Genomic DNA, 14,143 nt, shown 5'->3' with positions numbered 1-14,143 from the left:
CCGTGCCTCTTAAATCTGTCTCTCTCCATCCATCCATCCATTCTTCTAGAGATAGTCTGAGTAGTGTCTTAGAGAAAGGTTGTTCTCTGGAATATTCCCAGGGACCCTTGTGATACAGTCTGTGGTATCATAAGTAAAGAAACGCTGGTGTGTGGAGAGTCCCCATGCTGGGAGGACCTTCCTTTTCTTGTTGTTTTGAGAATCCCCAGGAGAGGGACATGGTCTTCATCACCTATGATGATCACAGATCTTTACAGTGAGGACTGCATGGATCCAGGAATGAAGGACCCTGCTGGCCCACTTCCCAGGCTCCCAACTAAGGCTCTGCCTTCATGTTCTTCAGCCTCCACCTCCATGATCAGGCCCAGGGTTTGGACAGATGCTCTGGGTACATACTGGCCCTCACTGGCCATTGTTCAGGGCATCAGCACTGTGGGTCACTAGACAAAGCCCAAAGCCTAAATCATGCCAAGATCTTGGAACCTGCCAGGCACCAATCACCCCAACTCCAAATGGGAACTGCTCCAGCCTTTTGGCATCAGCAAGTCCAGTCTGATGGAGACAGGAAGGCTCCATCCCCTGTGGCTACATGCCCCACCATGTCTCAAGACACAGACATTAGGCCCAGAGGGCGAGACCATTCATTTCCTTCAAGCGCACAGAACGATGTTATCCATTGAACTGGGCTACTGTCTCTATCTTTGCAACAAGTCAACACCTCCTGTCCAGGGGACAAAGTGCTGTCGTCATATGGTGACCCTCTGTGGAGTTGTTGCTGCAGAAAGATGTCTGTTTTCATGATGGGTTGTCACTTCATGCCAAGTTTGGGGATCAGGGAATGTGGTACCCCAGAGACTGTGGCCTCCCCAACTGAGTGCGGGAAGCCAGAGGCTGGGCTGTCCTTGTACGTGACTCCATCATTTGTTTCCGACTGAAGTCCCAGGAGCCTCTGGGAAACAGCACAATTTCTGATCCAAGAAGACTGATGCTGTCTCCTGAGTATCAGGGCTATGGTTGACCTAATTTTGCCCTTCACATGACTTCATAGTCATATAGGGTTTTGTTTGGAGACTGTTCGTTCATTTAAACAGCACATATTTTTGAGTCTTTGTTAATGGCGGGGCCTTTTGCCAGGTATCAGGGACTCAGATGACCAAAGCAGTTGAGAGTCATTCAGTGACCAGCACTTGCACAGGCAGTGAGCGAGCACAGAATGAGGATAGGATGAATCAGGGAGACATGGGAGGGTTTCATGGAGGGAATGGCATTTCAGGAGGAAGGGAAGTTGGAGAGGTGAGATGGGAGAGCCAGTAGAACTGTGGGATGGGAGGAAGAAGCCAGAAGCAGCCCAGCCCAGTGGAGCAGAGGTGGGGCTAGGGTGAGGCTGGGAGGTCCTACAGTCTAAGGTGCTTCAGAATGGCTCTTTATCCCAAGGCAGCCTGTAAGGACCCACTGCAGGGTCTATCTAGTCGGGGTGACCTGGGTTGCATTCTGGGAGAGGCATGGGATAGGGGCAAGAGGGCTGTGAATGAGGAGATCTGGCCCCTAGAGGCCTTTTCATCCTTGCAGTCCTCTGGTCAGATGGCTGCCTGAAGTGTTGGGATGCCAGGCAGGAATGACAGCACGTGTGTGCTGCCTCCTGCCCAAGTGGTGCCTGAGAACCTCTGACCTCTCTTCTGTGTCCTGCCTTCTGCAGAGCTGGTTGCTTCACAGTTTGTAACAAGTGGTGGTGGCATTTGGTGGTGTGAGGTTAAATATCTACTGTACCACCAAACAGCTGCACCCCAAGAAAGTGTAATGGCCAAAGTGATGTCCTGTGAGGAGCCTGCACCCTGGCCTTGGTAAGGCCCCAGGAGAGGAGGACCTTCAGAAATCCCCCAGAAAACACAAGGCTCCTTCTCCTTGGGCCTGGCTGCTTGGCTCCAGCACAGAATGTGGACAAGGTCGTCTGGGGCTTCCCAGTCCTTTCTGGAAAGAACAAGAAGACAAATACTGAAGCAATTTGTGGAGGAGGCCTGGGGTACATTCTGCTCATCACCTTCAGTCACTGGAACCCCACACTCTAGCGGGGCTTACTTTATGACCAAATCCCTATGAACAAGATGCCCCCAAAGGCCCAGATGGAACTGGGGACTGAGACTCTGTTTTGCCCCCTGCCAAGACCCAAGTGCCCAGGCCTTGGGGCACCCTTAGATCAGCTTGCACAGGAGCTGTTTGTCCTGGGAAATGAAATCCAGATGGAGAGCTGGTGCTGGTAGCAGGTGGAGGCTGTGCCATTGGTGAAGGTGGGAGGGAGGAGAGGCCCAGGCAGCTGAGGTCCAGCTTCAGACACCTAGAGAGAATCAGGGCTGATCACAGTGTATACACCCGCACGACGTTTATCACTCAGAGATTGCAGATGTTTCCCTAATTTTCATATGCAAATATTTATTTGAAGCCAAAAGATACTGCCACAGAGTTAACGCCCTGGAGCCAGGGTGCATTGTTGAAAAGCAGCGTAATTAACTCATCATTACAAATAGCTTTATTAAAAACCTGTCAAAAGCGGAGACAGGAAAGTAGTCTTGATTCTGGCGGCAAGTGAATGAAAGATGGTGAGAAGACATTTAGACTGTGGCTTCAGCACATTGATTAATCCTGGGCTCTGTCATTAGAAGCCAAAGTAAAAGCCAGGGAGGAGCTGGGGAGGTGGAAGCACCGCTTTCCATCCATGGCTCCTGCGAGCTGTAGGTAAACTGCACTTTCCAGCCGTTATGTCTTTGCTCTGGCAAAATAAATGTGGTGTGTTTGCTGTCTGTGGTTTGGAAAATGTAGAACAGCCACAGGAAATCAGGAGTCTAAATTCTATGAGAGGAGCCAGTGACTCCTGGATGTATGACTTCTGTGTGAAATTGCAGGTCCGCTCATCTATAGAGCCTGCTGAAAATTTAATGGCTAATATTCTTAACAGTAGCAAAAGTAAATTATGTATGAAAGGGGTTGACTTTCTTCTCTTTTCTTGCAATAATGTTTTTCCCTCCTGCTGGGGAGGAGGAAGGAATGGAGGTGGGAGAAGGAAGTTGATAACTGGTAAGCATTCATCAGAGCACAGGAGTAAAGTCAGATCTCACCAGGTCTGTGTGGGGCGCTGAGTGCTGTGTGCTGGGCGGTCATGCCCTTCCTTGCCCTGATAATCTCCTGCCCACACCAAGATAAGCAGGTGGCCCAGGAAAGCCTGCACCCACCCCCACCTCATTGAGTTCTCGGTGACCCAGAGGGTGGCCTTCCGAGCAGTGCCAGGCGTGTCAAGTATGACTGATCACTCTCTTCTCTGATTCTAGGGGACACCTGGAAAGCCTGGACCACGGGGGCAGCGAGGCCCAACGGTAACCTTCCTTGTAGCCTGAAGGCTGTCCAGTAGAAACAGGATTGCACGTAGGGACGGGCAGGTGGGCTACATGACTCTGGACATCTGTGCTGACTCTCCTTCCTTCTGTCCATCTGTCTGTCCAGGGTCCAAGGGGTGAAAGAGGCCCACGAGGAATCACGGGGAAGCCTGGCCCCAAGGTATGTTTTTGGTCCCTCTGTAGTGGTCTCTTGAATCAGTGTTTAAATGCTGTGAAGATGTGGAGTGCCTGAGGGTGGTCTGCACTTCCAGATGACAAAAGGGACAGTTTTTTTGGAGTAGTTAAGGAGAAACCTCTTCTCAACAGCCTTTGGCTGGATCCCGTAGCTAAGGGTGACAGAAGCAGAATAACCTCATCTGTGGTGTCCTGAGAGTCTCAGAGAGGCCAGACCCAGCACAGACCCACCTGGTTCTGGAGGGCAGACCTTGTTTGTTTCCTAGAGAGGGCATCAGGGAAAGCTTTACTAGAGAGTTCTTTCTGGCGCTGTGGCAGTGAAGCCCACTCTGACTAGACTGTCCATACCAAGAGGCATGAAGCCAGCTCCTCAGATTGTGAAGCTAGTGCGGGGAAGGGGGGTCTATCTCTGACCTTCCATTGACTAAAGGGCTGAGCTGGCCCATCCCTTAACCAACTGGAGTGTGCGACCAGGAAGCTACCAGTTGTTCTTCCATGCAGAGCTCAGGTGCATCTCCTGCCCCCAGGCAAGAATGAACAGCTTCTCAGAGCAGCTGCCGACAGGTGGGGGTGGCCCTGCACCAAATCCCAGTGCTGTCTTTGAGTGACTTTCTGATGAGTTTCTTGACTGGGCAGAGCCTTTGTCTGTCTGCAGGGGACATTATGGTAATGTCAGAGCCCTGCAAATGTCAGCTCAGTGTCCGCTCCATGCAGAGGTGAGAGGTCAGGCCAGGCCTGGGAGCCACCAGTGCTGACATGCTGTGCCCTTTGCTGAGGGTCAGGATGACCTTGACAAGGGCACATAGGCAATATCTGACTGGGACGTGGATGATGTCATGATCAGAGTGCTTTCATCCAGACAACAATCACAGTGTGCTTTTTTCTCCCTCCCTTCCTTCCTCCCAAGGGCAACTCTGGAGGCGATGGCCCAGCCGGCCCTCCCGGTGAGCGGGTAAGCTTCACACCTGGGCTGCAGGGACATCTCCAGGGAGGCAGCTGTCCCCAGAGATCCCTGTGCGCCTTCTGGGGGGCAGCTGGCGAGGAGAGGCAGGCCTTGCTCTTGCAGGAGTGGGACCCTGGGGTGGCTTATTCTGGGAGTGAGGCCCTCCTTGGTGAGAGACCTCAGCCTATCCACTGGGCAGATCTTGGAGGTGTGAGAAGACAGGAAATCAGTCCCTTGACTCCATCTTGCTGCTGAGGTCCCTGGGACATTGCTCTGTGACCTGGCTCACTAGAGACCTTGTTAGGCCTCCTGATTCTTCTCATGGTGGGGTCTGGGCCAAGGAAAGTAAGGGGGAAATTGGGGATCAGTGAGAAGTGAGAACCAGCTGCAAAGTGAGGACAACTGTGGGAATTGGGGGCAGGGACTTCTATCCTCTAACTGGCCACTCTCTGTCTTCAGGGACCCAATGGACCCCAAGGACCTACAGGCTTTCCTGGACCAAAGGGTCCTCCGGTAAGTCATGCTTCTTCTGAGAGTCTGGCTGGTTGGGATCCCCAGAGGGTGCTCCCGGGGCACCCTCATCTCCCTAAGGACTGCTGGGGAGGAGGAGACACATAGATCCTGGTTGGTTTAGCAGGAGGGGACAGCCCCCCTGGCCAAGGCTCCTGATGGAGTCTGTGGCTGGGTCCACTTGCCTGAACACCCGCATTAGAGAGAGCCTTGGATGGGTCCTGTGCCACTTATACCATCACAGTGTTGTATTTGGGTTCAATGTTGTATTGGGCCACCATAGCAAATTGTCATAGACCTTATGACATGAAACAACAGAAATGTTCTCTCAGTTCTGGGGGCCAGATGTCTAAAATCAAAGCGTTGGCAAAGCTGGATCCTTCCAGAGACTCCAGGGAAGGGGACACCCACATCAGTGGTGGGCAGACCCATGCCAGGGGGAGGAGAGACCCACACCAGGGGAGGGGAGACCCTTGCCAGAGGAGGGGAGACCCACACTAAGAGAGGCAGACCCATGCCAGAGGATGGGAGACCCATGCCTGGGAAGGGCAGACTCACACCGTGGGACAAGAGACCCATTCCAGGATATTCCCCTGGACTCTGGTGTTGCCACCTGTCCTCGGTGTTGCTCAGTGCCCTGACTCTGCCTCCATCTTCATGTGGCCCGTTCCTCTCTGTGTCTACAAGTCCCTGTCTTGATAAGAACACAGGTCAGTGGGTCAGGGCCACCCTGATGATCTCATGACCTCCTCTAACAGTGTTTTCAATGAGATTACACTCTTAGGTTCCAGGATTAGGACTTCACTTATCTTTTGGGGGGACACAATTCATATTGTGGCAGGTAAAGCATGGTTCTCCTAATACCCCTCTAAAACGAAAAAGTGGACCATGGTGGGGGTTACTGCCAAACAGGGTGGCCATGGCAGTGATCAGGAAGGAGTTCAACTGCCAGCTAGACAGATGTGGGCTCTAGTGCTGCCTGACCCTTGGACGTCAGAGCTGATTGGCGTCCCCTGCCTTTGCTTCCTCCCTGGAAGACAAGGAAGATGAAAGTGTGCCTCCCCTGGGCAGCTGTGGGGATTCAGTACCAGGGAACCTGGGATAGGCTTGTCCAAGGCACTCAGTTACAAGATCACTGTGACTTTTAGGTGACCACTTTGCTCAGAGAAAGCCCCAAGGGCGAGAGCCACTGAGACAATGGTAATTTTTGTTCCCGTGTAGCATCACGTCCCACTGAACATGGTGCTTCTCAGAGCTGAATGAAACTTCTTCCTCTGGCTCTTTTCTGCAGGGCCCTCCAGGCAAGGATGGACTCCCTGGGCACCCTGGACAGAGAGGCGAGACCGTGAGTATCGTGGGTGCTGCCTGACGTGGCCGGCATGGCCTCACTGGTTCTCCCACAGCTCTGGACAAGGCTATGCCATCGCTGTGCAGCATAGCCTTGGGGACCCTCCTGGCTTGAGAGAGATCAGCCAGCCTGGCAAGGCTTCCTAAGGGCCAGCTGTCTGCTATTGCCTTGGGGTGAGGCTGTGGGGTCTCTGGTAAAGAACAGCAGTGCAGGCCAGCAGCTCTGAGACATCTCTGGGCAAAAAGCAACTTCTGGCTTTTTGCAAGTTTTAACAGCTTTGGTCAAAGGCCACATTTAAAACCAGCAGGACGTAGATATCATCGGCATACTGAAACCTTATTTCTCCCGCCTGGTTCCCCTTCAGTTCTTGGGAAGGGTCTCCATTTGCAGCTGGCTGTGAAATCATTTATGTCACAAAGCCTTAGGAGAAGGGCTGTGGACTTACACCAACCCCAGCTGTGCTCTTCTGGGAGGTTCCAGCCTGGGGGGGGGGGGGCTGATGGTAAACTTCCTTTTTCCTAGTAGACAGGGCAGGTGGCTGGTTCTGCTGAAATTTGGCTTTTCTTTGGGCTCTGAGCTATGCATGTGATGGACATCTCTGTGTCTGGGGATCTCCTTTGACCTTCTCTTGCCTAGAGAAATGCATGATTCAGGATAGCTTATCTCCACGGTAATAAAGCCTACCACTTTCCATTGGCTGGGGATGAATTTATCAGAAATGTGGACATTTTCTGGCCCTTTAGCCATTTGGGATCTGTCCCATTTTGTTGAAGGCATGTCCTAGGAAAGAGTGTGGACATACTTGTGACCTTGGGGCTCCAGGCTTTGAATAGCTGAGGCCTCACAGTGCTGGGTGACTTCCCTGTTGCTGTTCTGTGTTCTGCTCTCAGACACTCAGGGTCTGACAGATAAGGCTCCTTTGTCTCTACAGCCAACTTTCTTGTCCCTGAAGGTCTTAGAAGCCTCTTCTAGCCCAAGCAGGCCCCTCCTGAAATGGGTCCTCGAAGGCCTTATCTGATATAAAATCCTGCTTTTTGAAAATCCCTTTGTTTCTCTTTGGTGGTGAAATCTCTTTTAATTATACCTCTGCTGGTGAGCCACAGAGCACATGCTGACTAATAAATGGAGGTTACTTTGCTCTTTTGTTTATAGAGAAAAATTAAAACATTTCTTCTGAGCTTTGTACATTTTTCTCTAATGCCTTTCCAAGGAGACAAGATAGAAAGTTTTGCATATTGTGTGATTTTTTTTTTTCCCTTGATCTTGTTCTAGAAATAGGTTGGTAAAATAATTAAGCTGCTTGTCTTTGCTGGGAAAGGTGTACTTTCCAGCAGCTTCTGCTGGGCCTGCCCACCTGCTCAGACAGTACTTCAGTGGTGCTGGGCTGTCTCTGAGACCCATCTGGGGTGCAGAGGTTCCTCCACAGGCCAGCCAGACACTGAGAAAACAGTCTTCCCTGGAGTGTTCTGGTTCTTTCTCTCTCTCCTCTCTCTGATGAAACACAAGTGGTCATTACTTTCTCTAAATGTGAGCCACAAGCCCAATTCTCAGCAAGGGCCTGAAGACAAGTACCATCTCATCAGTTGAGGATGGCCTCTGAATAACCATGGGCCAGATAGGGTGGCCTTTGTTGACTTTGTCATTAATGATGACATTAGCAAAGCTTCACCCAGACCTGCCTCTACCTGTCCACCACTCTTTACTTCTGACCACAAAGCACAACTTCCACAGAATCCGGTCTTAAAAATGGCCATTCAGGGCCATTGAATGCCACTGAGCTGTGCTGAGAGAAGACAGCCCTCCTGGAATCTGTGGAGGACCCAGCTGGCCTGTGGAGGACCCAGTGGGCCATGGTTCATGTGGCCCAGAGGCTTGTGTGAGATCCCAGATGCTTGCCCAGAGGTGTCTGCCCATCTTCTAGTCCGAGCTCTGGCCTCAAAGTTTCCTTCTAAGGTCTCAGGTGGTTCATGTGTTTCTGTGCTGCTGCCATTGCAGACAGCACCTTGTAGCACTTGCACAGGGCCTTGGGGCAACTCTCCCCTCACAGGAGCGTTTAGGGAGCAGAACCAACCCAGACAGACCTGGAGCCCTGACCTACATGCACAGAGCTGAGAGGAGACATTCTCTATGAAGCACATTAAAAAATAGTCCATTCATCTGTCAAGTTCTGAGAGCAGCCAGGCCTGGCTCGTGCCTGTCCTAAATCCACGCAGAGGAGTGTGCAGGCGAAGCACCTGCCATGCATCAGAGGGATGGAAGATAAAGGCCGGAAAGTCCCACAAAGTCACTAATGAGAAACAGCCCAGAGGTGGCTCCTGAGTCTGCTTAGAAAACGAATGCTTACCAACTTGAGAGAGACTGATGGGTTCAAAATCTGTTTCTCAGCACAAAAACACGCCAGGGAGCTAACTCCTCTGACTTCTTACCTTCGTGAAATTAATACAGGAACAGAGCAGGAGAAATGGCCCCACATGAAGTCTGGCTCCTTCACTCTTTGGGGACAGGTGGTGGGAACGAGCCCGTTGGTGGAAGCAGGGTAGGGTGGTGGCTGTCATTCAGAGGGACCTCAGCCTGCTGACTCTCTCCACAGGGTTTCCAAGGCAAGACTGGCCCTCCAGGCCCCCCAGGCGTGGTTGGCCCTCAGGTAAGGCATGACATCCTGGCATCCTGAGTTATCAGGTATCACCTGACCACACTAGGGAGAGTGTGGTCTCCCAGCTCTTAAGGTGTAGACCCCACTAATGGAGGGACTTAAGCCCCACAGTGAGTGCTAACTGTAGGAGATGTGCCCTTTGCAGGAGACCATCTTGAGAGAAAGGGCAAATGGCCCACAGACAGGCTCAGCTTGGGCCAGTGGGTAGAACAAAGGTGGCCTGAGTTGGAGCCAGATGGGACCCAGCTCCAGAGTGTGCCTTCCTCAGGGCAGGGCCCAGCTATGCCCACTTGTCCTTAATGTGGGCAGCCATGGCACTGAATTCTCCTGCATGGATCCTGCCAGCACGCTAGAGCTCCTGTCCCAACCATGGCAGATCAATGAAGGGAGTGGTTTTCAGCTGGGACTGATGGCTCTAGAGCGACACACAGGCAGCAGTCACCCTGGTCTTTAGAAACTGTGCACCTAATATGGTGGCAATAAGACATTGTCCCCTGCTGCCACAGAGCTAAAATGAAGGACAGGGAGACTCTGGTGTGGCCCTTCTCCCAGTCCCATGGCTGACTTGGCCATCCCCAGCACCCTTCAATTCCAGAGACATGGTCTGCAGGGGGCAGGGGGTGCCAGCCTCAATGTGGGGTCAGGTGACAGTGCCCACCCAGCTTCCTTTCACCTTTTCCTTCTGGATTTTGGCTGGAAGGAGACTTGCGAAGGAGTGTGGAGCATGGAGGTGTGGCCACGTGAGCTTTGCCTCCGTGGAGCAGCTGACCTTAGACTCAAAAAGAGAAGGTCACTTCCTAGCTAGCACTTGAAACTGACTTGTGATGACATTGGTTTTCCCATAGGGTCCCACAGGGGAGACGGGTCCCATGGGTGAACGTGGACACCCAGGGCCCCCGGGCCCTCCTGGTGAACAGGGACTCCCCGGCCTCGCTGGAAAAGAAGGGACAAAGGTGAGTTTCTGGAAACTTCCATCTCAGGCTAGCCTTTCCTTGGGGATTATTTAGGGCTTGGTATTTTCTCTTGCTCCTTCCAGATGAATGGATAATTTCTCAAACGTTCTTCTTGCCAAACCCCTGAGTTTAGCTCCACTTTCTGAGCTGGGGCTTGGGCTGATCTGCTGCAGGGACCAAGCACAAAGAGAATCAGCGGGACCCCTGCTGAGGGCTCCTTCTCCAGCTGCCCCCTCCCAGGGTTGGACAAAAGCTCTTAGACTTGACATCTAGTATAGATTCAGTAAAAAGTGACCCTTTGAAAATCTCCCACTGGGCAAGGCTAAAAATAAATTCTAAAAGTGAATGTGCCTCTATCCTCACTCCTGTGGCTCTTACCGCCCCCTTTTCTCATCTGGCCATGCCCCATGGATTAGCATAAAAACAAACAGCCTTCCCGCCGCCTTTTTTGTAGGGGACTCAGAAAACACAAGCTCTCGGGTCTTGTCTGTGGCCACACGCAAGAGGGACTTAAAACATGGTGAAAATTTGCAAATAAAGGCACACTGAGAAAAATCACACCCTGTGCACGTGTATACCTATGCACTTGAATAGATACGTTCTAGAACATACTTACACACTTGCTGTGTACATCTATCCTTCGGGGCACAAAGAGCTCACTGAGTTGGAAGAAGCCATGTGAGCTGCTGGTCTGGAAAGACCCTCTGCTTCCATGTGAAGCCCAGAGAAAATTCTGGAAGATATTATAGCTCTAATGTCCCTTGGACAGGGTACGGGCATGGATGGGGTGTCTTTTCAGAAGTGTGGCTTTGGACAGGCAACGGTGACGGGTCCCTGTGGGGCAGAGCTTTGAACCGTGGGTTAGTCACAACTCCACTAGCTAAACACCGCTCTGTGATGAACCCCAATTCCACAGGTAAGGTAGATGTGCCCCCAGCTCCTGCTCAGTCCTTGTGACCCTTCAGGACTATGGGAGCTGGACCCCATGGAAGGCAGAGAGGAAGTCACAGATTAAGTCCCTTCCCCAGATCCATACTTGGACCCAGTCAGGGGAGCATGTCTCCTGGGTGCACACCTGGGCCATGTACTCATCAGAACCAAACCCAAACCAAACCAAAACACACGAAAGCCAAGGAATTCCTTTGAAGGCCAAGGGGCCCTGGAGAAGCCTGGCCTAGGACAGCCCTATCCCCAGGGGCTCTTGGCAGGGAAAGTCCCGCCCCAGCTCCCAGAGATGCAGATCTCATGCCCTCTGGAGCTGGTAGAGGCCAGCAGTCTGTGACTCCAGAACCGTTCACCTCTACCTCTGTTTTCAGGGTGACCCAGGTCCTGCCGGTCTCCCCGGGAAAGATGGCCCTCCAGGATTGCGGGGCTTCCCTGGGGATCGAGGGCTCCCTGGTCCAGTGGTGAGTGAGGAGCCAGGCAAGTGGACTGGGGTGGTGTGTGGCCTTGGGGTGCCTAACCCACATCTCGCTACTTTGCAGGGAGCTCTTGGACTGAAAGGCAGCGAGGGTCCCCCCGGTCCCCCAGGCCCTGCGGTGAGTGGAAACCTTTTGTCCCATCCTCTTACTCAGACCCACTCCACAGGCAAAACAGGACAGTCCCCGAGAGCTAGGAAGGCACACTGTGTGGTGTGGCCCGGGGACTTTGGCAAGTTTGGGGACAGTGTACCTGAGTTAACATGGAGGATGACAGTGTCCCAGGGACACCCATGTTGAGGGGATGAAGTTGCAAGTAGCTTGGAGGGCAGATGCATGGTCCTGTCTGTCCTGGGCCAGCAGTGGAGGGTGGACGTAGGTGTCACTGGTTCTGGGAATGCATCCTAGCAATATGCAAGCCACCCAGGGCAGGCAGGAGGCCTGGCTCCAGCCTATTAGTGCAGGGGCTGTGACCTGATTTCTCTTGAACTCATCAGCCCCTTTCAACCTCTAAGCCACCAATTAGAGGCCCATGTCCCCAGACCCTTAGCTGTGGTCAGGTGGGACAAGGGCAGGGGGGCTGCCCACCCTCAGTGGCAGGTCGACAGCTTCTCTGCTCCTGGCCAATGCTGGTGGAAATGGAGCATCTGCCTTACTTTCTCCTGCCATTCAGAAGAGCTCAGTAGCCCCACTCCAGGGTCCAGGGCAGCTGGGTTTGAGAATGGGCCTGTGAACATCATCCCAACTCCCCTAATTGAGTTCAGGCTCACGTGAGAGGCAAAAGGGAAGTTAGGTGGACAGGAATATCTCATGCTTCCTTCTGACAGGGCAGGCAAATAGCTCTGGCCTCTTGCTGTGACTCCAAGGTTAGGTCAATACCCACCTACCAGCAGTGCCTGCCTCTGCGATAGGGCTTCCTCCTCCTTCCCCATAAAACCTAAAGAATGGAGGAGCAGAGCAGAAAGTGTGCACCCTGTGGATAATCAGACCCTAAAGGGGATGGGGGATGCCAAGCCCCTGGGGGAGACTGTTGAAGGCAGGCTTGTGAGGAGAATGTGTTCCCACAAACTTGGAGGGGGAGAAGGGGCTGTGTGAGATGGAATTATGAAGAGAAGAGCTAAGAAGGTGCCAGATGACACAGAGCCTCAAATGCTAGAACAAATAGTGTGTGCTTGCAAAGGGCCATAGTGAGCTACTGAGGCCTCTAAAGTGAGGAGGTGAGTGGTGTGATCAAATAGAGCTCTAGGAAATTTTATCCATTCAGTTTAAGAACCTTTGAAACAAACCATTTTCCTTCTCTAGGGATCCCCAGGGGAAAGAGGTCCAGCTGGTGCTGCTGGGCCCATTGGAATTCCAGGGAGACCTGGGCCTCAGGGACCTCCAGGACCAGCTGGAGAGAAAGGAGCTCCTGTAAGTACTGCCTCAGATTTGGGGAGCCCTCCAGTGGAGGTGCTGGGGCCCCTTCCCGTGGCCGGTGTTCCCATGGGCACTTCCCTGGGGTTGTGGGGGGGGTGGTAAAGCATGATTGTCCTATAAGGAGCTTGATGCTCCAAGGGACCGTGGCTCAGGCAGGAGCCCAGTACCAGCCCAGCCTGTCCCCTCTGCATGCAGTGTTGCAGACTAGGATGGTCTGTGCCCTGTGGACCTGGTGTCCCCCAACCCTCTGGGCCACATGTGCAGACGGCCTGGCTGCCTGCTGAGTACCCAGCCCCTCCCTATTGACCCACCCCACAGCTGATCTTAGAGAAAAATGGGTGTTTTTGTTTTTGAGGTATGAGGGATTAGATCTAAGCTAAGGAAGGGCTCTATCCCTTTAGGCCACACCCCGGGCCGTTTGCTTGTGTTTTGTTTTAGGAGGGTTTTTTGTTTTGTTTTGTTTTTTGGCAGTACTGGGGATTGCACTTAGGGCCATATGCTTCTAGACAGGTACTCCGCCACTTGAGTCACATCCAGCCTTTTTCTTTAGTTTGTTTTTCAGATGGGGTCTCCCACTTTTACTTGGACCTTGATCCTCCTACCTTTGCCTCCCAGTAGCTGGGATCACAAGCGTGAGCCAGCATGCCTGGCCTTGTATTTTGTATTTGAGACCAGGTATCACTATCTTTGCCTGGGCTGGCCTCAAACTCAAAATACTAACCCCACCTTCTTAGTAGCTAAGACTTTAGGCATGCAAAAGCTAGTATTGACTGATTGATTGATGTGGTACTGGGGATTGAACCAGGGCCCTGTGTGTGCTAGGCAAGGTCTCTACCCTTTGAGCCATGCCCCTACCCCGAAAGACCCTACTTTGGAAGCTGGTGCTACCTTTGTTGATCTGGGGTTACACATGGAGAGAAGCCATCTGGCAAAGAAGGGCGGAGCTGGCTCCAGGGATGATGGACTGCTTCCTCTATGAACTTCAAGCCCTGCAGTTCTCAGAAACCTCAGGATAGAGGAGCAGGTCCCTCCCACCAAGTCACGCCTTAGGAGCAGCCTATAGCTCCTTCCCTGTGTCACCAACAGTACTCACCATCCAAGTGGCTCTCCTACCATGTCACACCATTGTGCACCTTCCCAACTGCCCTGCTTTCAGACAGCTGTGCAGACATAGTCCAGATCAGTGTCCTCATCTTAGCTCAGGGTCAGCTTGAGCCTGAGTGGGGGGGACTGGCCAAGGGTGCCCAGGTGGGCTGTGTGCCCATTGACTTGTGTTAGTGAGGGATGACTCCTGTGCTCTGCCCTGAGGGGCTCACAGGCAGGAAGAACAGCTTGAGCAAGA

At 52.6% G+C, this 14,143-nt stretch overlaps 1 protein-coding gene across 2 annotated transcripts in view; it reads left to right on the top strand.

Annotated features, from left to right (window-relative positions):
- Positions 1–14,143, top strand: part of Col5a1 (collagen type V alpha 1 chain) — a 157,669-nt gene that overhangs the window by 111,527 nt on the left and 31,999 nt on the right. For both annotated transcript variants that reach the window (XM_074052867.1, XM_074052866.1), the window contains exons 33-42: positions 3,321–3,365; positions 3,493–3,546; positions 4,468–4,512; positions 4,963–5,016; positions 6,305–6,358; positions 8,952–9,005; positions 9,860–9,967; positions 11,284–11,373; positions 11,452–11,505; positions 12,688–12,795. In XM_074052867.1, the coding sequence (XP_073908968.1) occupies positions 3,321–3,365; positions 3,493–3,546; positions 4,468–4,512; positions 4,963–5,016; positions 6,305–6,358; positions 8,952–9,005; positions 9,860–9,967; positions 11,284–11,373; positions 11,452–11,505; positions 12,688–12,795 (666 nt within the window). The remainder of the gene's footprint in view (positions 1–3,320; positions 3,366–3,492; positions 3,547–4,467; positions 4,513–4,962; positions 5,017–6,304; positions 6,359–8,951; positions 9,006–9,859; positions 9,968–11,283; positions 11,374–11,451; positions 11,506–12,687; positions 12,796–14,143) is intronic.

This window comes from Castor canadensis, chromosome 13 (genome assembly GCF_047511655.1).
Source record: "Castor canadensis chromosome 13, mCasCan1.hap1v2, whole genome shotgun sequence".
Taxonomy (NCBI): Eukaryota; Metazoa; Chordata; class Mammalia; order Rodentia; family Castoridae; genus Castor; species Castor canadensis.
The sequence above is the reverse complement of the archived record's forward strand: the minus strand, read 5'-3'. Positions and strand labels throughout refer to the sequence as shown.